Here is a 27,149-nt window from a genome sequence, read left to right as displayed (position 1 = left end):
TTATACATTGTAAAGGAGAAAGTCCGGAATCATGATGAAATGCATTGTGAGTATAAATGACAGAAAGTGTCTGCGGATCCGCTTGCTAAAGGCTTGCCGCCCAGTGTGTACAGAGAACACACAGTCGACATGGGTTTATGGTATAGCCTATGTTTTCCGGACAATAAAGGGCCCAAAGTTAAAGTACCTATTTTAGAACCGAGAGGTGTGTTGTAGCTGTTAAGTCTATCGGCTATTGACCGTGACGATGAGGCATGCTCATATGCACTAATCCGTGATAGAGTAGGTAAACAAAGAATAAAGAATGTAGAAAGTAAAGATTGAGGTAAGTTAAAAGACAAGATGAGATCAAGGGGGAGAATGTTAGTATTGATCTCCTCCATTTGGGCCCAACGGACCAAATGGACCTTGACTCGCGCCCTGATCGGGGGCGCCCAGCCCATGGAAGGCTGGTGGGCCCCCGTCGCGCAGCCCCATAAAAGGGAGGTGAGGACCAGCGGCACAACTTATGAGGTTCGCCGCAGCTACAGTTCCTACTATCTAGAGAGGGGGGCTGTCAGCGACGGGAAGCTCCACCGTGCCGCGCCGTCGCCGCCACTGGCTCGCCGTCGACTACAACACCGCCAACCCTGCACTGCGCGTCGCTGCCCTAGCGCAGAACGCCATCGACGGACCTGTAGAGGCTACCAGCGAGGTATTTCTTCTACAGAAAGGGAGTACAACCCGCTGATCTACTCCTAGAGGTCCTAAAGAATCTAACATGCGGCACTCCAGAGAGAGCAAAGAAAGTAATGCAGTTGGTGCTAGAAAACCTTAAGGTGGTGAGTTTGTGGTGGATGTAAGGAATTTTCTCTAGTAGTGGTGAGTTTATTGACATGAACCGAAGAACTTGGAACAGGAGCACATGACTTTGGTGTTATCCTTAGAAGTTGGTGAATACACTATAGACGATATGTAAAATATGATTGAAAAAAATATTACTAATAACTTTGATACAAGTTATTTTAGATGTGATGTGAGGTATGTGATCAATTATTCTGCGTGTCATGCATTTGGTCTATGTGATAGTTGTATGTTATGTATTTATTGTTATTGTTCTACCTTCTAGCCTATCAACCCATGCAACTGTATGAGCAAATAATTTATAATTATATGTTCCTAGTTAACACTCTCTCTAATTTAAATTATCATTTTTTATCTTTATCCTATCTAATTTTGAATAAGTTTATCGAAAATATAGATCGAGACATGTTTTCATCGATCTAGTAAACCTAGTTTAATATTGTAGATATTTATGAATCTTTCCTAAAAAATGATCAAATATGGAGAAATTTAACTTAGAACAAAACTATAATGACTTATAGTTTGTAACCAAAAGATTAGGCAAATATAGTTTTTATTTATACACCATAATACACAGAATTTGAATATATTTTTACTTGCAAGTAAATATACTTTAACTTGTATACATCACAATCATGACTAGTGCGCTGGTAAGCCCAGCTCTATCTTAGTGCTGGTCATCTAGGTCAACATCAAGGCATCCTGCACATCACAAAAAACATTATTGAAGTTTATTTTTGGAAAGGATGGCAGCTTTGTTTATACATAGATAGATGTCCATGCATATCTAATTAGCTCTTTAGGATAGACTCTCAAGAGAAGAGATTAAGAAGGATAGTTAGGATAGATGTGACCAATATTAGATTTAAAATTTTGAAAGATCTAAATTAGGCTCGATCTAATTTTTTCTGTAATGACAGATGTAGGTAATTAAGTCATAAATATATGATCTAAATTAGGCTGGATCTAATTTTTCTATAATGACAATTGTGGGTTATTAAGATATAGATACATGGAGTTATTTTAGGCTAATTCTTCATAATATCATAGATGGGTAATTTTTTAGGAACAAAGTAAATCCAATAGATGTTATTATCAATGATAATTACTATATATATTTTTGATATTGATAGACGGCTAGATATTTTACTTTTTAGAGAATTTTTAGAATTTCTTTGTTTTTCTAAGGTATCCACCTAGGAACCTAGGTGGTTTCACGTGAAGGATTTAAAAGGAGTTTCCAATTAGTAATAGTAAGATGATAAAATACTATGTGGAAAAATATTGTGGTGTATGTGTAAACAGTCAGGTTGCAACAAACGACGAAGACATGGTGCAATACCATTTGTACAACCGGGTTGTGCCACAACGACCCAACTATTCGCATTGGTACCCCCCTCCCCCTAAAACAACCTATTATACAAAAGCTTTTGTATAGTCAGATCTTGTTAGGAACACACTGCACAGATGCTTAGGCATTATATTTCTAGGATATTCAACCGTAAGATTGAAATTGATAGATGGTCTGAAGGGAGACACAATTCGTTTTCACTTCTGCTATTTAGTGGTTTCCAATTCATTTTGGCTCTAATATTCTAGCCCAAGCGATCACATTGGTTGACAACTAGTTGCAAGCCAAGGAAATATAATACTATTTTTCTAAAACTGTGTAGAGCATCTCCCTGTTTATGGAAAATGGTAATACCAATCTTAATTTGCATAACATGTACAAACTTCAATCACAACAAACATACAATTATTTCACATCTAATCCATCATAAGCTAGAGCAGATGGAATTTGGAACTTATTACAGTGCACACAACTGTTCTTGGTGTTTTCAGCAGATACATATATAATTAGAGGATGCGCCTGTCAAGGCTAGGCAACGGTGGGGCCTAGCTCTTATGGAGCCAACGAACCAGGGGTTGGTTGGAAAGGGCCCAGGAATAGCATGAGAACGAGAATATGTGTGACGAACTCCCCACCGGTGCTTAGATGCTTATAGTGAAAATCACCTCCGCAACGAACCGCAGTGTAGTAAAGCATCTCTGACCAAACCCCAGCGATGATGTCCCAGCGGACAGTTCCATCATTGATGTTGATGAGCTCCTGGGCCACCTCACGTGCATGAGGCAGCACGGGAGTATAAAGTGCTTCCTCAACGCTCTGTGGGAGTTTTTGTTCTGGGTCTTCATCAGCAGGACTTGCTTCCTCAATGCTCTGTGGTAGTTTCTGCTTCGGGTATTCAGGAGGACTATCTTTGCCAGCAGATGGTTCTTCTTCATCCTTTGGTGTTTGGACCTCAGAGTCTTGGATTTCCTCTTGCTTATTTGCTTCAAAAATCACCTTGACAGCTTCCTCCTCACCAAAAGGAGTAACCTGTTTACGGCTCATTCGAGCACGGAATAATATGACTCTAATCTTAAAATGGAACCTGTCATGTATAAGCTGGGAGTTGCTTGTGAGCATGACGCGGCAATTGAAGATAAGGTACATGACATAATTTGATAGTTCTCTGCTCATCTCCTTTTTCTTCCGCACGTCAGAACTAGTGCTGCAGTTGTCTTCCAAGTGGTAGCACATCTCTGTTGCAACATGCCAGATGAGCACGCTTGTCGGAAAATCGACACTGCTCCTGGTGCTCCTGGATAGTGCACAATCTGGATGATCTTGGTGGCACTTTTGAAGGGCTAGCTGGCCACGGGAGCTGGTACAGTTCCATTGTTTTGCTATTCCGAAGCATAACGGACTGTCAAGAATGAACTCCTTGTGATCCTTAGTGATGGGTATGCGTGTTATATCAAGAAAGCGGGCACCCAAGAAGCGACTACCGATCCATCGCCGTATGGATGCCATGCGTGCAGGAGGACGACGAAGAGTATCTTGTGCGACATGCCTCTTGATCATGCCGTATTGCCCTAGCTCTTCGCACCACTGCTTTCGGGTCAATAATGTTGATGAAATGTAGTTGGCTACAAGCAGCATCCTGGTTGGAAGATTATGGAATCTCATCACGTAGGAAAAGATGAAGATGGTGGCGGAGGACACATCGAGTACTATCGCTCCTAGGAGCAATATGTAGGTCACGATGATGTCAGTTTTGCTGGTATGGAGCCGGTCCCCCTTTTCGGCGGCCATGAAGAGCACCAGGGCTACCGGGGTTGAAACATAATGGAACAGTGGGTATAACAGGAGGAGGATGCCCTGGCAACTCTTTAGAGTCCAATAGATGTATCGACGTGTACGAGCAGGCCATCTGAATATACTGGTGACTCTCCTATAATTGTTGCAAAGTAATTCTCTAAGTGGGTGTTTGGTGTAGAGGTATTGGTAGCAGTATACCAGACGTGCTCCCACGTACTCGTAGGCCCTGCAGCGGTTTGGGTTGGACATGAACTTCTGGTGGAGGAGGTCTGGTAGATGGTCTGCAGCTAAGATGCAGTCAACCTCATTGAGGGGGACATCCACTGACGAGATGTCGACGGGAGTGTTGGGCCTGTTCGTACCCCGGTACACCTTGCGGGCAGCTCCTATGTTACCTGTCAGCATCACATCTAGTATTTGGCTCATGTCTCCCCTGGCATCATCCGTCACCGGATAGCAGACGCCGCCAATAACCAAGCCTTTGCCATGCACCATCTCTAGGGTCCCAAGGCACATCGACAGCCTATGCAGGGTGCTCGACCTCAATCTGGCGGGGCTCGCCAAGTAAAGGCACCAGGTGCGCTCGGCATACTTGAAGAACCCGGAGAGGAACATGATCACCATGGCAGCCCTGAGCCGGCGGTCCGGCCAAGATGCCTTGCCCACAACATACCCGGCGACAGCTACCTGGGTGACCACGCTCAGCAGGTGGCGCGTCCACAGCTCGTTGTCCTGCTTCGAGAAAGCGGTGATGGTGTCCTGCCCGCCCATGTGGACGAGCACGAACGGTGCCCAGAAGTACATGAGCTGGTGCCGCGGCGCGCTCGCGTGGACCGCGAGGTGGCCAAGCACGAAGATGGCCACGACATCGGCGGTCATGTAGGCCAGCCACAGGACGGTGCGCAGGACGTGGGATGTGCTGCGCCTCCGCACGCCCGCTGCGAGGAAGAGGACGACTTGCAGGAAGAGGCTTATGAGTATCAGGCAGTGGATCTCCCACTCGTTCCAGAGCTCCTCGACAGCAGGTGCCAAGCTGAGATGAGATTACCATGTAAGCACATGCATGTGTAAGATCTACACAGGTGTCCAGTTTCAGATGCCACCTTGCATTATTGTTGAGGCGGGTGATTTCTAGCTAGTATGAACTTATCATGGTACATCATACTAAGTGTAACAAATAAATTTTCATTATGAGTTAACAAATGTCAATTGGAAGTCCCTCACCAACTTCCAAGCTGAAAAGGTGGCAGCAGGACCTCACCCACCTTTCTTTTATAGTGGACTGGTGAGACATAAAATTTTTAATGCAACATATACTTTTAGTTAGAAGAAATACGTATTATTATGGAATGGGCACAGTGTAATGACGTTTGTTAAACAATTATAAGATTGTACAGTCATGCATACGCTCGAGTTCCGCTTCATCCATGAAAACATTTGTCTATGGTGGCCACGGTGGTATAATATAGGGACCATAAATTTTTCAGAGTTAGACTTAAAAACAGGAGGACTAAAAGTTTATATTTATGAGCTGAAAACATTAAGGGATAACTGACCTGATTGTAAAAAGATATATTATCATTACTAATTGGAGGTTTTTTTAAGCTTCCTAGGTGGATAATCTAAGAAAATAGAGAAATTCTCATAAAAATAAGAAATATCCGACCATCAATCCGACAACTCCAATCATAATAATTATTGAAGCGCAAGGAGCGCCGGCCAGGCGCTTGCACCTTCATCTGCTCGTCGACGTCATCCGAGCCTGCAGCACGCCGGCGGCAGCTTCGCCTCCATCGTCGTCAAGCGAGGCGCCCCCGACGATCTCATCGGAGATGCCGACGCCGTGAGCCTCCTGCTCGCCTTGACGAGAAGGAGCACTTGCCTATCGTGCCGGCGCCCTTTCACCTCCGTCACCGAGCTCGCCGTTCGCGGTCACCGCTGCAAGCCTGAAGCCAGCGACTACGCCGGAGCCGGACGGACATTGCCAAGGAAACAAGAAGGCAGCCATGGCCGCCTCGATCTTAAGATGTGCAGGTTGATCTTCTATTTCCTCTCATTTCTTTTCGCAGATTGCATGCGTGGAGAGATGGGTGATAGATGGACTACGAGGCTGCCGTCCATGACTTGCCGTCGATCGGCGCCGGGCTGACGAGCCGAGAGTCAAGAGGGTAGATGCCAGAGGAGCCGACAACGACCTCGCCTGCGCCTTCGTCTTCCTCGTCAAGCCTGCAGGCTGTACCACGACGGCGATGACCCCGCCATCATCTTCGTCTTCCTCGTCATCTGCACCAAGCCGGCGGCGACGCTCGTTCCCCCGTCATCTTCAGGCCCACCGTCCACCGTCGGCAAGGAGCCAGAGTCGGCAACTGCACCAGCGCCGAGCAGAGGCCGAGGAACAAGTCGAGTGACGAGGAGAAGGCTAGGCCATGGCGCCTCCGTCCGTCTTCAGAGGCGCGCCAGGTGCAGCCGGCGGCGAGGCTGGGGCTGCACGTTCAAGCCGGGGTAAGAAGGGACGTCAGGGCGGCAAGCGATGCCAACGGCGGGCGGCCACTAGATGCCGAGCTCCGGGGAGCCGAAGAGCCGATCTGCACACATGTGAGCCCACGCGTGCATTGCAATAGGTGTGCATGTGCTGTTGATGAGAAGCCAATAAACTACAGGGGCATGCACGGGGAGCACGTGCGCCACAATGAAGAGCAAACAAATAGCAAGTGCATGGACGTGCAGGTGTCTTTGCAACTAATTGATGTCTCTGCAAACAGGACTTTTGCCGCGGAGTTACTTCGTCTCTCGACGATCGGCTGCCACGACGCAACTGTCCGAGCCACGTCTATAGCCATGCCCAAGCTGATGGCGCCTCCAACTACCACCACGGCCAGACTCACGCGCGGAGAAGCAGGGAGGTGCGCTCGGCCATTGTCGCCCGAGCCACTGAAGCTAGAAGACGGCGACCACACTGGAGTCGAGGAATCCCCGGCGAAGCAACGGCACACCTCCTCGTCGACTACTACTTTTGCTCGGCCACCAGCAGAGCGGCGGCACCCTTCATCGTCGACGACCACCTCGGCTCGGCCGCCAGCAGAGCGGCGGCACCCTGCCTCGGCCACCAGTAGAGCGGCGGCACCCTCTCACCATCGACGACCCTTTCAGCTCGGCCACCGGCGGGGCGACGGCACCATCGTAGCTGGCACTGCACATCCAAGCCCAGCATCGACCGACGACGACCACACCGCTGTGGAGACGCCGAAGTGCAGCTCGGCGACAAGGCCGGTGCTTCACGTTCAAGCCCGGCACCCGGCACCGACCCGACGCCGCCATCACTGCGAAGACACCGAAGTGCAGCCCGACGACGAGGCCGGCGCTTCAAGTTCAAGTCCGGCACCGACCCGCCGCCGCCGCCGTCGCAGGACGCCGCCGGGCCGACCACCCCGAAGAGCTGCGTGGAGCCGGAGAGCTGACCTGCAACTCGGCACCCGAGCACGCGCTCGCACGCATGTCCGTGCATGCATTGCAAGATAGATGCAAGTGCACACGCATTGCACGACTAGCAAGCTAGCTAGTCACAGTCGCATGCACAAGTACGTACGCCACCAAAGGAACAAGGTGCATCCACATACAGATGCCCTACAACTACAAGATTGAAGCCTTCTGCGGACGGGACTTTTCCCGCGGAACCACTTCGACGACGACAAGCTGCTGTGACATCGGCTTGGTCCAGCTCGCCACCATACATCGACTACCCACCTCTACAAGGACTACCATGCCGTTCAAGACCGACGAGGCCGAACGACACGGGCGGGTGCTGCTGATGCTCCAGCTGCGCTACACCGGCTCATGGACCGACGAGGCCATGGATGACGCCGACGCCGACGCCCACCTCTACACCACCACCATCATCATGCATGGAGAACATGAAGCGAAGACCGAAGACGACGACCCCAGCAGTTTAATCGGAGGTACTCCGGCAAGCTAGTCTTGCGGAGGTAATTAACCGGGAGCTTTCCGAGGCCCCGGGAACTAGAAGACCACTTTCGCCCAAGTTAGATTTGCCCAACGGCAGGCTATGGAGCGCGCACATATGTATGGGAACCTGTATTTGTATTTTATAAAAATATGAATAAAACTTGTGTTCCCGTCTCTTGTTTCTTTTGTGTATTTTCTATATACACTGGCACGCCCGCATCTTCTTTATTTTCCACGCAGAGGAAATCTTGTGTGATTTTTCTCTTAAAACAAAATGGCACGCCCAGTGGGACCTGGTTCTCCTCCCATCTTTGCTGCGCAAATATTTGTGGTCGTCGTCTTGCTCAGTCTTATGTTGGTGCTATTTTGGATGCCTCACGTGGTTTGAGGCTCCTTACGATAGCCCAAAGGTTCACTGGGTGGTTATTATTCCCTCCCTGTTGGGTTTCCTTTTGTGTTCTTCGTGCAGGGAACAGGGTGGACGCTTGTGCTTTGGATAAAGCGGGGAGCGTGTCTACAATGCTGACACACTACTACACGAACCCCCCTGTCCCAACACATGCCTGGCAACGCAAACCGGATCCATTGCAGCCTGACCCGCATCCCCCCGCGCCCACCAGGCCACCATCTCGTTTGACTGAAACATAACTTCACCCACTTGGCCCACGAGTCCACACCCAGCGGCCAATAACTGCCCGCGCAGGAGATTGGGGATTCATAATCACCGCTCCACCGCGGCAGCCGCCGCACTCGAGGATCAACCGAGACCCTCCTGGCCTCCTGTCTTCGACGGCATCTTCGTCCCGTCCCTCGGCATTGAAGATTTGGCAAGCGGTGGTGGAAGGATCTAATAGAGGTTAGTATCGATGTTCTCCTGTATGTGCGCATCAATATTTGGTCAATGGTTCTGTTACCCTCGATCTGCGATTCTCTCTAATGTGTGTATACGTGACTCAGACTTGCATGGCTGCATCTCTCCTCAAGCACGAGCATCCCTGAGGTATTTACCTCTCTCGTCCGCTCAATTTACCAAGGGATAAGTTAATATGTTTTTTGCTTCCTCAGGTTGTAGCAACAATTTCTATGTCGTTTTCGTCAATAACCAGACGCTATTCCCCTTATCTACAAGGTCACATCCTGCCTCCGATCCCCTTCTGATTCAGTTATTTATCATTTCAATAATCTGCTCACAGAAAACCTGTTCGTAAAAATGTTTTACCAATATGTTCAAATTTTAATCACGCCTACCATGTTCAATTTTTTCTCGGAGATATAGGAATTTTATTTTGCACTAATATTTTCCATATCATATTTATTTCGGAATTTATGAAAATATGTAAGAGGCTGAGAGATGCTTAAGGTTTGATGGATATTCAGTTTCAGGTGTTTTTGGCAGATGAGATTGGCAGCTTTAAGAAGATGCGTCATGTATTTTGAAATCCAGAGAAAGGTGCGAGAACCTCCTTCATTTATGTTTGAATCAGACAATTAGAGTGGAAATATTATTTACAATTCAAATGTAATGTAGAAACGGCTTTCTTATATCTGCAATCTACAAACATATATGCAGTGCTATGTTGTTCTTATTACCTTTTATTTTTGCTCACAGATAATAAGCAAATCAATTTTTAAAGATGATTTTGTCAACACATCACGCCATGATTCAAAGGATAAAGCTGCAGCGTGCAAATGGGTACTCAAAGAAGTGCGTCAGATCTTGAAAAGTTAAACAGTAGTTGACAGCAGTATGCCAGTATATCGGTCATTTCATTTTTATTGTATTGGGAAAACGTGTCATCATGGTTCCAGCTGGCTGTAGTGTATGAACAATTGCGTCGTATTGATGTATGCACCATATAATGTATTAAATTTTGAATGAAATTGGTTCATAGCTTTAATGAATTGCAATTTGCTTTTTTATTGTTTATATATCCATAAAGAATAATAAGTCCAACAAAAAACTGAAATTTACACATCATTTACTGACCGGAATTCTGCTTGCAACGCATACATATGTGTTGGAGTGGCTTTAAAATATCCGTTGCTAGTTTGCAACGCTTATTATCACCACTTACCAACACATATATGTGTAGCAATAGACTCTTGCAACACCAGATATTGCAACACATAATACATGCGTTGGTATAGACCTTGCCAACGCTTATATGGTGTTTTAGCAACACATATATGCGTTGCAAAAGGGGGTGTCATTTTGTAGTGACAAAGTCAAGGCTCCTCTCCATGCTAGGGGCAACCGTGCCTGCCCCGTTGCAACTGTGACGATGAACACCTCCACACTTCTTCAGTGTGGCAAGCAGGAGGTCCAGACGCAGCTGAAGTCAGCCTCGTGCTATGGCGAGCTGAGCGGCAGCATCCCCTTTCGGAAGACCTCCCACCCGTGGCGATCCTGTGCAAGTTGGAGGAACCATCGTCTCCGAGATTGAAGCGCTTCCCGTAGTCCAAGTCGAGCAGCTTCCTTTGACGATGATCTCCGACCAAGCTGGAGGAGCCATCCATCGACATCGACATCGAGGAGCCACCCCTGATCCACTTCGGGCGAGTCCCTCCTGTGGCGGTCTTCGAGCATCGTGCCAAAACATACATGCACCGAGCTCGGGATCCAGTGAACTTCCAGATGCTCCAGTCTAGGAATGCTCAGAAACGAGCTTCTGCCAAGGTGAAGGTGGAACATGAAGACCTGATACAGGAGGCATGAGCTCTAGTGAAAGAGTTTGTGGTGTCCAAGTGGAAGGAAGACATCCAGGCCGTGCAGCAACTGCGCCCCAAGGCGATCAAAAGGAGCGTGGGAATTGCAACTCTCGGCGCATCTACTGAACACATGTTCAAGAAGTGCCAACCTCAGCTGGTGCTATTTTGGAAGCCTCTACTACTTTGAGGCTCCTCTCATCATAGCCCAATAATAGTGGTCCCTTTTAGGGCCACTTCGTTTTTGTTTTTTTTTGGAGTTTTCATGCGGAGGCCAAGGTGGGAGGAAGCAGTCAAGCTCCGGCAAGGCCAAGGATCATCTTCACGTTGGGGCAATTGTGCTTGCCATCATGAGGCAACTGTGAAAAAAAAAAAATGTCTCCACACTTCTTCGCCGACGCAACAAGCTGGAGGTTTTGGACGTCCTTGATGTCTCGAGTGGCAACATCGTTGCTTGGCACCCATCTACACCAACAACTTGACTGGTGCTATTGACAGTCCCTGGCCGGGACTCACAGCACCGAGCCCCTAGTTAGTCGCTGTGGGGCAGCTCCATCAAGCCAACATGAGGATGCACCTAGGCACACGCATCAAGCCTCCACCGAGGCTGCCCGAGGTTTCCTGGCGGTGCCGGCTAGGTGTGGACCCCATGGGACGATGACTTCGCCAAGCTTGATGCTGATCGAACGCCAGCGAGCTGAAGGACGGCCATGGAGAATGGTGGTGGCATGGAGACGGACGTCCACGCTCCGGCCCAATGGCACAGACGCATGCACCGTTGCTGCACCAGGAGGAGCTTTCCATCTCCTTCAAGACTACACCCACTTCATCACCAAGTCACGAAAGTCTCGTGTACATCAATCCAAGCTTTCGTCGACATCATTCGTACTCCGCCGACGTGGCTGGAACTCCACATGGCCCTACATCTACCGTGGGCCGCACGTCCATCTATAACAGCCTGATGGGTGGTGCATGGAGCACACAATCGCCAGCCATAGCTTGGAAGCAAGCCTGCTCAGGCGAACATTCTGCTACAGGAAGCCACATGCCAGTGGCTCCAGTCGACACTAGCGGAACAAGCTGCTGCCTACTATCCAGGGTGGCGCTCATGATGGTGCGACACAACAACCACATGATGCACTGAACCAGTCGGTCGGCCTTTTCCATCGGGGAGCAGCGGGCGGCCACAGAGCCAGGGGTGAGTCGTGCCCCAGCCGATCACCATGCCGGCGCCGTGCACCTCCTGCTCGCCTTGATGAGCGGAGGAGGGAGGCTTCGGGTGGTCACAACTCAGGCATGCGGAGAAGCTAGGGAGGTGGGCGTGCATGTCCATCGTCGCAACTAGAAGGCAGAAGTCGGCGGCCACACCTGAATCGAGGGATCGGATCGCCGGCCGCCATCAAGCTGGCCGTTCGTCATCACGACCAGACTGTGCCGGAGTCGAGGGATCGGATCGCCGGCAACATGGCCGCACACTTCTGGGGTGAGATTCGTTATTATATTGTTTTGGTGAGCTTCCTTTTTTGTACATCAGGGAGCAGTCGGGCAATGGAGCCAGTAGGCGAGGCGCGCGCCCCAGCCGGTCAATGCCGACGCCGTGTACCTCCTGCTCGCCTTGATGAGCGGAGGAGAGGCGCTCCTGGTGCACCGAGGAGCCACGAGATTGACGTGCATCCATCGTCGTCCGAGCCACCGGGGCGCCCAAAACCAAGCTCCCACCAAGGAAGCGAGTCCGGCCATATCAGGACTCCATCGACGACATCGGCGCAGAAAGCCAACACTTCTGCTCCCCAGGGCCAAGGTCGAGGGGCATGACATCGCGCGTGCTCAACGCCTCCATCTGGGCAGGAGGAGAGCCGGGCTCATCCGCGTCGTGCAAGTCTTCACCACGCCGGCGGCAGCCTCGCCCTCATCGTCAAGTCTCCGTCACGTCGGCAGCGATCTTCGTCTTCATCACCCTCAAACTCGTCGTCCACCGTCACCACCAGAAACAAGTCGGCACCGAACCGACGAAGCTGCCGCCGCAAAGAAGCCGGAGTGCAGCTCGGCGACGAGGCAGGTGCTTCATGTTCAAGCCCGACGCCGTTGCCGCCGCGAAGACGCCAAGGTGCAGCCCGAAGGCGAGGCCAGCACTTCACACTCAAGTCCGGCACCGACCCGACCCGACGTCGCCGACACCGTGAAGATGCCGGGGTGAGAAGCCATGTGAAGGCAGCAAGCGATGCTAGCGGCGGGGCCGAGCTACACGAAGCCGAAGAGCCAATCTGCAACCCGGCGGTGCCTAAGCATGCGCTCACATGCGAGCCCACGCGTGCATTGCAAGTGCACGTGTGCTGTTGATGAGAAGCTAGCTAACTACAGTGCCATGCACGAGTGCAAGGATCAAGTGCCTCTATGTACAGATGTCTTACCGCTATAAGAGGATGAAGCTCTCTACGGACGGGATCTTCCCGCGGAACTTCTTCACCCATCTATGCCCAAAATGCCAGTGACCCTTCTCAGCCGGGGCTCCTCTCCATCAAGCGCACGGGCAAAGGAGCCGGCCAACGGCACTTTTGTGCTCGTCATCAACATCCACCTGCTCGTCATCGATCTCTGCCAGCGAATGTCCTTCTCAGCACGCGCTGCTCGCAGGGTGTCTGGGGACACTCAGAATCGGCGCCAAGGCCCAATAGCGTGGCTTCCCGTGTTGTTCATCATCACACGTACCAGCACAGAGGGCAAATTGAGGTGGCACGTCAGTGCACCATACTCTAGTGGCCGGCTTGGAGGCCCCATCAATAACTACAAACTCTTCTCTGCCAACAGCGCCATCCATGGCAGCGACACCTTCGAACGTGCCAACATCCCGTCGGACACCATGCATGGCATCACCGATATGAAGCCCGTGTCTGCGATGCCATCACCGCCATGAAGGCCGCGACCACGGTGGCCGGACGCCATCACCGCCATGAAGCCCATGTTCGCGACGGCCAGACGCCATCACCAAAATGAAGGTTGCGCCCGTGACTGCTGGACGCCATCACCAACATGAAGGCCGCACCTGTGATGGCTGGCCGCGCGACAACTGGACGTCATCACCTCCATGAAGGCCACGTGACGTCTGGATGTCATCATCGCCAGGAAGCTTGCGCCAGGACCGTTGGGCGCCATCAATGCCATGAAGCACATATCCATGATGCCGCAGCCGGCGCGCAGTCCACAGTGATGTATAACATAGCCAGATTGAAGCTCGTGAGCACACCAATTGAGAACAAGCAATAAGGATGCCACATCCCCTCCATTTTACTTGGAGTTAGTGGCACTTGTGTGTCCAAGATTATTCCTGGCCAAGCGGAGTATGGCAAGGCTGCTGGAGTGGAGACACAGCGCCAAGACTACGACCATGCGCTCGAGCGGAGCGAAAGAAGCTAGAAGAGCACCTCAAGAACGAGGGGCGTCATAGCCTTTCTTTTAAAAACATGCCCTTTTCTCCTCCATATCTATGTGTTTTGCATGTTGCTGGGGATGCAGAGCTGATGTAGCGGCGGTCGGAGCCAACAACGGCGCTAGAGATCATCCGTGTTCATGTGAAGTAGAGCACCACAACAACATCGCGTTCGGCTCTGAGCCAGCCGCAGGAGGCCTCGGAGACAGCATGGGGACGAAAAACTGACAGAAGGCAACATGATATTGCCGCGCCGAAGCTCGTCATATCAGCGAGACCATCCAAGCACATGCAAGGAGAGCCCAGTGGTGAGGCCTCCTCTCTCGTCGTGGTGCTGCACTGCATCATCCACACCTTCATCAAGTCAACACATCCATGGCTGTCGCCACCGCCGGCCGCCCACCCTTGCCGTCCATCCGGTGCAAGGAGCATCTACCAAGCTAACCATGAGGGTGCAACACGCAGAGGCGCCCAGGCACGCATGCATTTGTACATGCGCCACTGCCACCTCTTTGGCTACACCGCCTACAGCATCCGGCGGCCTCTTCGTCAACAACACCTGGAGCAGCGACACCTTCCTGGCTACACTGCCGACAGCATCCGGCATCCTCTTCATCAACAACACCTGGGGCAACAATACACCCCTAAAGCATCTATACCACCGATGGCATTCCGGGCAACATTTGTCTCTCCAGTCATCTACACCGCCAACGTCATTCTGGCGTGTCCTGCTACATCAGCATCATAGGGGAGACAATGCGCCTCATTCATCTCCACTGCCGACAACGTTCCAGTGTGGTCTTCTTCACAAACAGTAGTGGGGCAGTAGTGAAACCCCCTCGTTCATCTTCACCGCCGATGGCGTTTCGGCATGGTCTTCTTCATAAATAGTATTGGGGGCAGCAGTGAACCCCCTCGTTCATCTCCACCGCCGATGGCGTTCCGGCGTGGTCTTCTTCATCGACAACACTGGAGGCAACAGCGAATTGCCTCCTTGTCTCCACCGCCGACGGTGTTCCGGCATGGTTCTCTACATCGACAACAAAGGAGTGACACCTCACATCCTCGCCCGTCTCCACTGTCGATGGCTTCTCGGCGTTTTCATCAACATCGACGCCACGAGGAGCGGCGCCTCACCTCCTCGCCCGTCTCCACCGCCGACGGCTTCCCGGCGTTTGCGTCAACATTATTGACGCCACGAGGAGCGGCACCTCACCTCTTCACCTGTCGCCACCGCCGGCGGCTTCCTGGCACTCTCATCGACGTCGACGCCGCAGGGAGAAGCACCTCATCTCCACGGTCGTCTACACCGCCGACATTTTCTCGGCACCTTCATCGACACCATAAGGAGAAGCACCTCGCCTCCTTGGTCGTCTATACTGCCAACGACATTCTGGCGTGAACTTCTACATCGACAACACTAGGGGCAACAGTGTGCCTCCTCGGCCATTTTCACCGCCAATGACATTCTGGCGTGACCTTCTGCATCGACACTAGGGGCAACATCATGCCTCCTCGGTCATCTACACCGCCAATGACGTTCTGGCATCGCCTTCTACGGTAGCATCACTGGGGGGCAACATCTTGCATTCTCATCCATATGTGGCGCCGATGATGTTTTGGCGTAACTTCTAACACTGGGGGCAGCAGTACGTCTCCTCAGCCATCCACATTGTCGACGGTATTCCGACTACTACTCCTACGTGCATCCAAGTTTTGCGAGTTTTTTTTTTTTTGCATAAATCATTTTGCCTCTTAGATGATCAGTGTGCATTCACTATTGCACTACTTGGTCACCTTCTCGCTTTCAAAAATGGACCTCACGTGTCCTACAAAAAAAAAACAAATGGCTCTCTCTATGCAATGTTTAGCTGCAGCGCAGGATTGGAACTGCCTCAGGACTTTATCTGGATGTATTCAAGGTGGAGCTTACGGCCGACGCCCCTCCACACACTGTGCACGACTCATGCCAAGCATGCTCTACTGGAGCTGGTGGGGAGGCGACTTGGGTTACTCCTGAGCAGCGAGGCGACCATGCTCCTCGCGCTTCTCGGTCTGGGGGCAACACTCTCCAGGGAAGACTATAGGAGAAGAGCAAGAAAAGGGCTACCTGGTGCAACACAAGTTTCATTCAGTGTGCAGCCACTTGCCATCCCTGGAAGGTGTCAACAAGGGACCAAAATAAAATAATGCCTGCGAGGATTCACTTAGATACACATAGGTGAATGGCAGCCCTCCAAATTCCTTGAGATTGTGACAAGCTTCAAGATTCAAGCTCAAATTCAAAGGTCTCCAAAGAAGATGACCAAACACAAAATATATAAAAAAAGTGATCCTCAAGTCCAAACGTTGAGAAGCCTCCAAAGAAGACGGCCCGACTCAAGCATCAGGCATGTCCGATCTCGGTGGAAGGCGGAAGGTTGCTGTTCACCATCCTCGGCAAAAGTAATGGCAAATTCCCTCAGCCTTTATCCTGTAGCCTCCAATATCAATGCAGCCATACCTATGTCTCTGTGCCAAGGGGCATGAGCGGGTTGTGGTATTACTCAATGTGAAGGAGACTCAAGCCATAGTTCCCATCACCTCCAGCAGAGTCGTGGAAGCATGATGTCCACAGTCACATATACTCAGGTGGCAAGGTTGATCCCATCATCGCTATGATCATACGGCAGCAGATGACTCAGTCCTTTGGCAGTCCGATCCTAAGCTGCTCTTATAGCTAACACTCGGCGGGAGAGCCAACATTTTTTTCCAAAATCCAACAAAAATGTGTCCCTTTCGATCCAGCTTGCATTGGATGCTTTCTTTTCTCCATGGCTAACCAGTGTGCACAAGCAACGTGTATGCTATTCTCTTAAGCATTGCAGGTTCTTTTCGCTTTGCTTTGATGGGAGCAGTGCGGCGCACCAGTGCGGGATGGCGCCAAGCTGTGAAACCCTTCAATTCGGTCGGCTGGCACCACAACAGCAAGGTGGTTGCGACTGGATTGATAAAGACATCTCCACCAAGCGGTATGGTTTCTTCATCGCAAGTTGGAGGCAAGGTGTTTTGTTGGCCAATGCCGTAGCAGCTACACGGCCCCAACACGAGCCCCTGAGCATACTTGGGAAAGCTAGCAAGAACATTCGCTAAGTATCCTCCCAATGTGCATCTTTAGTTTATTTTATTTCTATCATCTCTCTCGGTCTTCCTGTCTCTCTCCTATGTGCTAATATTTATAGGAGATTCGAGGCAATATGGCAATGACCGAGGCAGGCGTGGACCTCCATGAGAGGTCAAACCATCGCTTGTATCAGCATGGCGGCGCTGATCGAGAGTGCGCGCCAAGGGTGCTGGGAGCCTAGGACCGTCAAGAAACTGAGAGAGCATGCAAGTGAAGGCTATTGATCACAGTCAGGCCGCCCCGATGCATGCGGCGCCAGAAACTTCATGGGCCAACGGCGACTCAGCTACCTCTATACTCGCAGCGATACCTCTATACCCGCAGCGGCAGCGTGATGAACCCAGCGCTCGCAGCCACGACTTCAGTGGCGCAAGCATGAAGGGGAAGGCAGCCGGGCTACCACGGTGTGTGCCAGCACCTTTGCGGAGACCACGGCGACTGCTGGCAGCAAAGCTCAGTGGGTGCGATGACAGACTACTACCACGGCCACAGCGTAGCCTGTCGCACGCATCTTGATGGCAAAATGTGCCCAAGCAAAAAGAAAAAGAAAAGAAAGGATGTCACGATGTCACGTGCTAGCATCTTGGAAATTAAATATGTGTGTAAATGAACGAGCGATGGAGCTTGTTCAAAGAGGAGCAACCACAATTTGCCCATGAAGTGCTAATATAATCAGAGGGTGCAGACAATGCCCCGTTGCCACTAATAAAGTTCTCACGAATTTTACTCCCTAACAGAATTTTCTTTTTTTAAGAAAAAACTCCATACAAAATTAAACGACCTTATTCTTGTGGAGCTAGTGCAATGGCCCAATTCTACCCTACTAGCTAGCTAGATTGCTCTTATATGAAGCCTTCGGAAAGCTTTTAATTGGAAAGCTGGTCGTAAAGACCACAAGATTTAATTACCGCATCCGGCTGCAGCTTGATGCGCCAGTTAATATGCATCACTTTGTTTCTTCACCAAGTTGACCTCGGATCAACTTCGTATCCAACCTCAACTTGGTGGGGGGCATTTGTTTGATGAGATTTTGTACAATATTTTCATACAAGTCATTTAAATATGATTACATGAGCTGCAGAGATTTATATGAGTCATATGCTTGTATAAAAACGCAAGAAGCTTGCATGGGCTAGCTTCACGTACGAGCATGGTTCAGAATACACATACTCAAATCTGGTATCATACAAGCGGAGGAACGGCCGGATGGCCAGCCCGCGCCACAGCCGGCGCGGCCTAGAAAGTTCCAGAAGCATCGGGACCTCCCGGACCCTTTTGCCGTGATGGCGACCCAATGCATCGGCCCACAACAAGATGAGAGAAGACTACGTGCGCACAGGCCTGGGTTTGGAATGAACGTGCCCACATCATCCTTAGCTTCTCATGCACGTGTGTCAGAGGTTTTCTTGATCATCAGGCCCACCATGCAGCGAGTCGGGATGGCCGGATACTTATCTTGCTTGTTTAAAACTGCAACTGTGTATCACTCCGCTTTGCACGTCGAGCAGATAAGGCCCACGGATTTCTCTCAACCAACTGGAGGCGGCGCCGGGTGGAGAACCTATCAAGCGTGTGACCCTAGCCCCTGCCTATATAAAGGCTTGTGCCGTACATCACAAGGAGGTCTTGGAGGCTCCATCGGGAGCAGCCAGGCGAAGGAGCCAGGGGCGAGGCGCGCCCCCCAGGCGATCGCCGTTTGAGATGACGACGCCATGCACCTCCTGCTCGCCTTGACGAGCGGAGGAGGGCGCGCTCACGCCGGAGTGAAGGGTCGCCTGCCATCATCAAGTTCGTCGCCCATCATCAGATCAAGGCCGACACGCAAGGAGCGCCGGCCAGGCGCTTGCACCTTCATCTGCTCGTCGACGTCATCCGAGCCTGCAGCATGCCGGCGGCAGCTTCGCCTCCATCGTCGTCAAGCGAGGCGCCCCCGACGATCTCATCGGAGATGCCGACGCCGTGAGCCTCCTGCTCGCCTTGACGAGAAGGAGCACTTGCCTATCGTGCCGGCGCCCTTTCACCTCCGTCACCGAGCTCGCCGTTCGCGGTCACCGCTGCAAGCCTGAAGCCAGCGACTACGCCGGAGCCGGACGGACATTGCCAAGGAAACAAGAAGGCAGCCATGGCCGCCTCGATCTTAAGATGTGCAGGTTGATCTTCTATTTCCTCTCATTTCTTTTCGCAGATTGCATGCGTGGAGAGATGGGTGATAGATGGACTACGAGGCTGCCGTCCATGACTTGCCGTCGATCGGCGCCGGGCTGACGAGCCGAGAGTCAAGAGGGTAGATGCCAGAGGAGCCGACAACGACCTCGCCTGCGCCTTCGTCTTCCTCGTCAAGCCTGCAGGCTGTACCACGACGGCGATGACCCCGCCATCATCTTCGTCTTCCTCGTCATCTGCACCAAGCCGGCGGCGACGCTCGTTCCCCCGTCATCTTCAGGCCCACCGTCCACCGTCGGCAAGGAGCCAGAGTGGGCAACTGCACCAGCGCCGAGCAGAGGCCGAGGAACAAGTCGAGTGACGAGGAGAAGGCTAGGCCATGGCGCCTCCGTCCGTCTTCAGAGGCGCGCCAGGTGCAGCCGGCGGCGAGGCTGGGGCTGCACGTTCAAGCCGGGGTAAGAAGGGACGTCAGGGCGGCAAGCGATGCCAACGGCGGGCGGCCACTAGATGCCGAGCTCCGGGGAGCCGAAGAGCCGATCTGCACACATGTGAGCCCACGCGTGCATTGCAATAGGTGTGCATGTGCTGTTGATGAGAAGCCAATAAACTACAGGGGCATGCACGGGGAGCACGTGCGCCACAATGAAGAGCAAACAAATAGCAAGTGCATGGACGTGCAGGTGTCTTTGCAACTAATTGATGTCTCTGCAAACAGGACTTTTGCCGCGGAGTTACTTCGTCTCTCGACGATCGGCTGCCACGACGCAACTGTCCGAGCCACGTCTATAGCCATGCCCAAGCTGATGGCGCCTCCAACTACCACCACGGCCAGACTCACGCGCGGAGAAGCAGGGAGGTGCGCTCGGCCATTGTCGCCCGAGCCACTGAAGCTAGAAGACGGCGACCACACTGGAGTCGAGGAATCCCCGGCGAAGCAACGGCACACCTCCTCGTCGACTACTACTTTTGCTCGGCCACCAGCAGAGCGGCGGCACCCTTCATCGTCGACGACCACCTCGGCTCGGCCGCCAGCAGAGCGGCGGCACCCTGCCTCGGCCACCAGTAGAGCGGCGGCACCCTCTCACCATCGACGACCCTTTCAGCTCGGCCACCGGCGGGGCGACGGCACCATCGTAGCTGGCACTGCACATCCAAGCCCAGCATCGACCGACGACGACCACACCGCTGTGGAGACGCCGAAGTGCAGCTCGGCGACAAGGCCGGTGCTTCACGTTCAAGCCCGGCACCCGGCACCGACCCGACGCCGCCATCACTGCGAAGACACCGAAGTGCAGCCCGACGACGAGGCCGGCGCTTCAAGTTCAAGTCCGGCACCGACCCGCCGCCGCCGCCGTCGCAGGACGCCGCCGGGCCGACCACCCCGAAGAGCTGCGTGGAGCCGGAGAGCTGACCTGCAACTCGGCACCCGAGCACGCGCTCGCACGCATGTCCGTGCATGCATTGCAAGATAGATGCAAGTGCACACGCATTGCACGACTAGCAAGCTAGCTAGTCACAGTCGCATGCACAAGTACGTACGCCACCAAAGGAACAAGGTGCATCCACATACAGATGCCCTACAACTACAAGATTGAAGCCTTCTGCGGACGGGACTTTTCCCGCGGAACCACTTCGACGACGACAAGCTGCTGTGACATCGGCTTGGTCCAGCTCGCCACCATACATCGACTACCCACCTCTACAAGGACTACCATGCCGTTCAAGACCGACGAGGCCGAACGACACGGGCGGGTGCTGCTGATGCTCCAGCTGCGCTACACCGGCTCATGGACCGACGAGGCCATGGATGACGCCGACGCCGACGCCCACCTCTACACCACCACCATCATCATGCATGGAGAACGTGAAGCGAAGACCGAAGACGACGACCTCAGCAGTTTAATCGGAGGTACTCCGGCAAGCTAGTCTTGCGGAGGTAATTAACCGGGAGCTTTCCGAGGCCCCGGGAACTAGAAGACCACTTTCGCCCAAGTTAGATTTGCCCAACGGCAGGCTATGGAGCGCGCACATATGTATGGGAACCTGTATTTGTATTTTATAAAAATATGAATAAAACTTGTGTTCCCGTCTCTTGTTTCTTTTGTGTATTTTCTATATACACTGGCACGCCCGCATCTTCTTTATTTTCCACGCAGAGGAAATCTTGTGTGATTTTTCTCTCAAAACAACAATAGCCATCTAATCTTTGAGTAAATTACCCACTAGAAATAATGCAAATAACCTCCTAAATTTGCAAATAAATTATCTAATTACATCATTATTAAAATTTAAATCAATCCCTAAATCTGAAACTAAATTATATAATTATAACAACATATTAAAGTGCACCAATATAAAATTCTAAATTTCTATTTCTATTATTATTAATAAATGTTACTATTTATATAAAAATATTACCCACGGTATGTGTCACCATGTATTCATGTATGATGGAAGAGGTAAGAATACAATCCACAAACAAATGGTTCAATTTTATATATATATATATATATATATATATATATATATATATATATATATATATATATATATATATATATATATCAAGCACACATATGCAAAATGAAATCTATTGCGACTAGATAATGATAAATATGATTTGAGAGTATGTATTAGAATATTTAATAGATAAAAGAGGACATGAGATAGATACTCACATATGCAGGTAGCTAGCTTTTTTCTGTTAACATCTCATCTTCTTTTTACTTGAAAATTAATTGTTCAAATAATTTTGTTTTGTTGTTCATGACACTGGTTTTGTCTATAATTATTATTTTTCACCTCTTCCATTATTTAATATTGGAGTTTCTTGTCCTTCAAGACAAACATGGTGATTAATTATTTTGTTTTAAAATTTATCTACTAAATATAAAGGTATGAGTATAACATTATTATGTTAAAATTTATCTATTAACATATTCAAAATGATCTCTTCATTTAATTGACATGCTTCCAAATATTGATGGAAACTATAATGCACTTTTCATTTCTTTTGTCGAATTCAGTTATTGATTAATTGACTTTGACATGGGCTATACAGGTGTGGGTTAGCTTTCTTCGAAACAGAGGATACAGATTCAATTGGAAAGGAAGTCGCCTAACTGGCAAGCAAGACAGTCCTATAGACCATTATTTTGCCATTTTGGTTCCAATATAATATAGGGTACTACCAATCATCCAATTCTTTTAATTCTGAATTTAGCTATTCAGCATGTATATCAATTGTACTTATCATGTATTCTTAGATAGGCCATTAGATTATTATAAAGATTAATAGTGTAAATAATTTTTTATTATCATGGTAATTCTAAGTTCTAGTTCAAAATTTGTCTATTAGCGAATGCTATTATACATCGGCTCTTTACGCAAGTAATTAGCTTCCCAATCTAAAAGGAAATTCAGAAAACAACTTCCACTATTCTAATTCCAAATCTTAATCATTTATTAATTGTATTTGTCCGAGATGACCCTTTATTTAGCTATTTTGCATCTCGGATTGCATATAAATGAACTAATAAGTTTTTATTTAAAATTTAGATATTTATTAATCATATTAAACATGGACTTTTTATTCAACTATAATTCCAAATTTATGTATTTGTTAATTGGATTCGACTTTGAATCTTTGAATTTTTCTGGAACATTGAATGATCATAAAACTCACTGGTGCCTATTTAATGATACTTTTTACTAGAACTATATGATGAAACATTACTAAACTTTGCATGTGAGGTTACTATTTTTTTGAAACGAACATGTGAGATTACTATTCGTTGTCTACTATAAAATCAGGAAAAAGAATGCACCAATCCACATTGAGGATCGGTATTCTTCTATATATTGCCGCAACACTATCTAGCCTGATCATCTATGACTGTTTCATTTCTATACCGCAACTTGGCCATTTTGCTGGAGGACTTTTGATCCCTATCGATTCAGCAAGAACCATTTCTCTCGATATCCAGAACCTGAAGGTTCATTTGCCTGTTTTCACATTGAGCGAATGCTGCTCACCGAAACAAACCCTTTCATCTAGTCTCTTGTCTCTCATCGCTGCTAAATCTACGTGACCTGCCATTCCACTTCAGCGCGCTCGCCAATGTGGAAGAGCTCGAGCTCGAGTGCCGGAATCCACCAGGTATAACCATCTTAGTGCAAGGCTTCGAGCCTTCGAGGGGGGCGGGATATAGGAGAGAGCTGCAGAGGAGAGCGCAGCCCTGGAGACAACGATGGACCCGCCATCAAGAACCAGGCCAACAATGAGTAATGTGGAGCACGGAGCAATGATAGGTGAATTTCCGATGAATGACCAGCTCACGAGATCTTTCGGACTTCTCGACACCTAAACTACTGCTTGCTATTGTTAACTGTGACGGCGCCGGAACTCATGCTGCATGCTGGGGTAGACGAACGGGGCTCGGAGCCTCTAAGCTCATCCTGGACTGGGGCGGCGCGATGCGAATGCCGTGGGGCTGAGCGGACCACGTCTCTGCTGCTCGCGCCTCGCGGCGGCGGCGCCGCGGCACAGCCCGACGGAATTGGATGGAGGTCGCATGGCGCGGAGACAGTCTGCGCTCTCATCTACTCCAATCTATACCTCAGTACCACAAATTCGCACGGGCCACAGCAGCAAGCCGTGGCCAAAGGTGAGGACATCGTGGTCAGATGCAATACGTAAAGAATACTTAAAAACGTATTTAATTGCTCCACACGAGTTGTCTTCTTTAGTTGTTAAGAAATGATCTATCTAATGCTCAAAAAAAAAAAAGAAATGATCTATCTATATTTCCTTTCCATACAGTACGTTGCCACATACTAGAATTGTAGAGTCCATGTAAAGTTAAATTAAATATATTTCTATTACATCCACACCATATCTTCAGGCACCTCTCCTACCTATTGCCCATTTATTAGAATATATTATATATTCTTCAATATTGTTTTTTTGTGTGAAGTAAAAGAAGAAAAGGAAGATAATTTCTTTTCCTTATAATTTTGAATTTATATATTTATTAGTTGTACTCGACATGGACTCTTTAGATTAGTTTAGACCGTTAGATGTTCATAAAATTCAATGTTGTATATTGTTTCTTTTTTTCAATTACTTGGTAATTTTTAGACCCTCTCAGCGAACATGCTGGCTTTTTTTAATACTATTGTATTGAGATAAATAAACTAGCAAGGTGACCTGCGCAAATAGCACGGGTAGCTAGTCGTTGCCAATTTTTATATTTTTCCAGATAGTGTCATTGTAATTCTTTTTCTAAATACCTCAAAACAAGGGTCATCCATGTTTTTTACATCAGTTATATTTTGGGAAATAATTTTTGAAACATGAATTCAGCAGAAAATGGAATATCTTACATATAAACATATATTTTATATTTTTCATGCATCATGCTTATATTACATTGAAATATTTTTGGTAGAAATATTTTTAAAATTTTTGACAAAATTGCGCACGGAAAATATCCTTGAATTTTTAGAAGATCTAGATGAGTGATCATTGTATATACCAGTAGATGTAGATAATCCTCTTTCTTTGTTTCATTCTCCAATCTTCCATTGCAAAAGCTCCAAATGGATACATACATACGATTGCTGCCGATCACAAGTTGTGCTATGGATCTACAAATTCAATTACAATCTTTTGCTTTATGCTCTCACCACTCTCTATGGTTGTCGTCACCCTCTCAAAATCTGAAACGTTTTAACTTTTTTCTCTCCTTTATTTTGATAATAGTTGTTCCATGTAAGATTCTAGTATTAAATTTTGCTTCTCCATGATCATTCCTATGATTTTTCATAGTTGTTGGCATGCTCTCTGAATTACGCAACGATGAGCTATTTGGTACGGTTTCAGATCCTTCTAACATGACTTTAGCTTTAGCTTCAATGGTAAAACCACTTTTTTAGCTGAGTTCATTTATTTTTATTTCAAATTTAGCTATTTACTAATAATATTCAATATGTGCTATGTTTTAAGTGCTAATTTTTCTCCTCTTTTTAATTTTAATTTAACTATTCTAATCTTATCTGTTATGGATTCTTTGTCGTCGAGCCTTATTTTTTTAATTATAAATTTAGCTAGTTACTAATGATATTTGGTGAGCACTCTTAATTATTGATTGTATTTAATATGGACTCTTTAAGTTAGTTTGGATCGTATACTCTTAGTTCAACTTGGCATATACTCTTCTTTTTGAGGGCATACTCTTTAAATTCAATTTGGCGCATACTTTTTACTTAGCTATTCCTTCCTAATTCGTATACAAATCAGCTACTAATAATTTTTTTTTATTTTTTACTCGTTTGGACCATCGGATCTGCATAAAATTCAACAGTGTAAATCCTTCTCTTTTATAGATTAATTTCTAGACTCTCTTGACAAACATGGTGGTTTTTTTAACACTCTTCTATTAATATAATAGATAAATAATAGATATATAGAAGAAAATGATCAAGCACATGTCAATTATTTATAACAGAAAATGACTACTCCTATGTACTAAAAAGGTAATACGGCAACTCAGCAGGCTCGTACTATATACCATAGTATATACTATGCCTAAACAAGACGGAAGCAAAACTATCAACTTGTTACCTTAGTTTTTCCATCAAAATGCCCCTCCCAGCTCCCCCTCCTTTCATCTTTATTGGCCTCATTTCAGTTAGGGGGATACGCAAGCACAACACATATGGCGGTGCTGCGTAGGGCAACTCCTATTTAAATATGCTCGTGACGGAGTGCATGTCAAGTAGTGGATCGATGCTTTTGCTTCGATAGAGAGAAAGAGTTCACGAAGGCATGTAATAAAGCTCTTGCTTGATTGGACAGAGAGCAAGTCCTGTTTTCATAGAGTACAGCGCCAGAGACGCAATGCAAGTAGCACTACAGATCTCACTTCTGGTTTGTTTGCTTCTCTTGCCTGTCGTTGCATGAGCAACAACTTAATAAAAAGTTTTAAAATTTTGAGAGGCACGGCCATCCGTTTCCCCAACATCTGGATTAGCACACGCAAATTGAACGGCTTACTGCTCTTGCAAAGTTACGGGCAAAATCAAGCATCAGAGATGTCTGTTGGATATGATATGCATTGCTTGATGCATATGTAGATTCGCAGAGGCAACGCGCATCGCAGGTTACTTACATGTATATGTATTCCATGGTGAGCAGTGGCAGCAAAGGCAAAGAACACAGCAGACAACTAAGCTAGATCTAGGACCCACAGTATGTAGATGCCATGCTGTGAATACTAGGAAAGAATTTTAATTTATGCCTAACGCCTGCAGGGGGCCAAAATGGATTGATGTAGAATTATTTGCATCCACATTTTTAATGCCCTGAATATGAAATAAGAGTATATACTGGTACGGTCTTGTCAGGACCTTGATCAATCTGACATCAGGATAACTGAAAAAAAACTGAGGCAAAAAGGGAGAAATTGGGGGAGAGGGTAGAAACTACAGCTAGGGAAAGTAAGATCAGAAATAAAAGTAGATAGATAGAATGATTAGAAAACAAGCTGGCGAACGAAGTTAAAAAAAGGTGTGACACCGGTCTTCGCATCCCTGATCATGCAGATGGAGGAGCTTGACCCTGATGGAACTGGAGTAAATTGATCGAGGATAGCTCTTACAGAAAGTCTATGAGAACTATCTCATGATCATTGTGAAGGTAAGCTATATATTGAACAGATAACTTGAGCATGATTTGG

General features: G+C 48.4%; 1 protein-coding gene and 1 long non-coding RNA gene across 3 annotated transcripts; one reads left to right on the top strand and one right to left on the bottom strand.

Moving 5' to 3' along the window:
- Positions 1 to 2,528: 2,528 nt before the first annotated feature.
- Positions 2,529 to 26,111, bottom strand: LOC120665498. The gene is made up of 2 exons (XM_039945078.1): positions 26,036 to 26,111; positions 2,529 to 5,021 (listed from the first exon to the last, which is right to left on the bottom strand). The coding sequence occupies exons 1-2, from the start codon at positions 26,095 to 26,097 to the stop codon at positions 2,747 to 2,749; spliced, it is 2,337 nt and encodes a 778-aa protein (XP_039801012.1). The 5' UTR covers positions 26,098 to 26,111; the 3' UTR covers positions 2,529 to 2,746.
- LOC120665500 lies at positions 8,672 to 9,707 on the top strand. 2 transcript variants are annotated; one of them, XR_005671182.1, is made up of 5 exons: positions 8,672 to 8,807; positions 8,909 to 8,951; positions 9,017 to 9,080; positions 9,335 to 9,401; positions 9,561 to 9,707. It is a non-coding gene; the product is annotated as an uncharacterized LOC120665500 (long non-coding RNA). The 2 variants fall into 2 exon arrangements; XR_005671181.1 differs by having other exon boundaries at positions 9,329 to 9,401.
- Positions 26,112 to 27,149: the final 1,038 nt, after the last annotated feature.

The sequence above is a fragment of the Panicum virgatum genome, chromosome 3N (genome assembly GCF_016808335.1).
Source record: "Panicum virgatum strain AP13 chromosome 3N, P.virgatum_v5, whole genome shotgun sequence".
Taxonomy (NCBI): Eukaryota; Viridiplantae; Streptophyta; class Magnoliopsida; order Poales; family Poaceae; genus Panicum; species Panicum virgatum.
The sequence above is the reverse complement of the archived record's forward strand: the minus strand, read 5'-3'. Positions and strand labels throughout refer to the sequence as shown.

What these genes read in the sequence shown, in the direction of transcription:
- LOC120665498 (XM_039945078.1), bottom strand. Translation starts at nt 26,097, where the DNA reads ATGAGGCCAATAAAGATGAAAGGAGGGGGAGCTGGGAGGGGCATTTTG. An exon ending in ATTTTGATGGAAAAACTAAG is followed by an intron (nt 5,022 to 26,035) that starts GTAACAAGTTGA and finishes ATCTCATCTCAG; the next exon opens with CTTGGCACCTGCTGTCGAGG.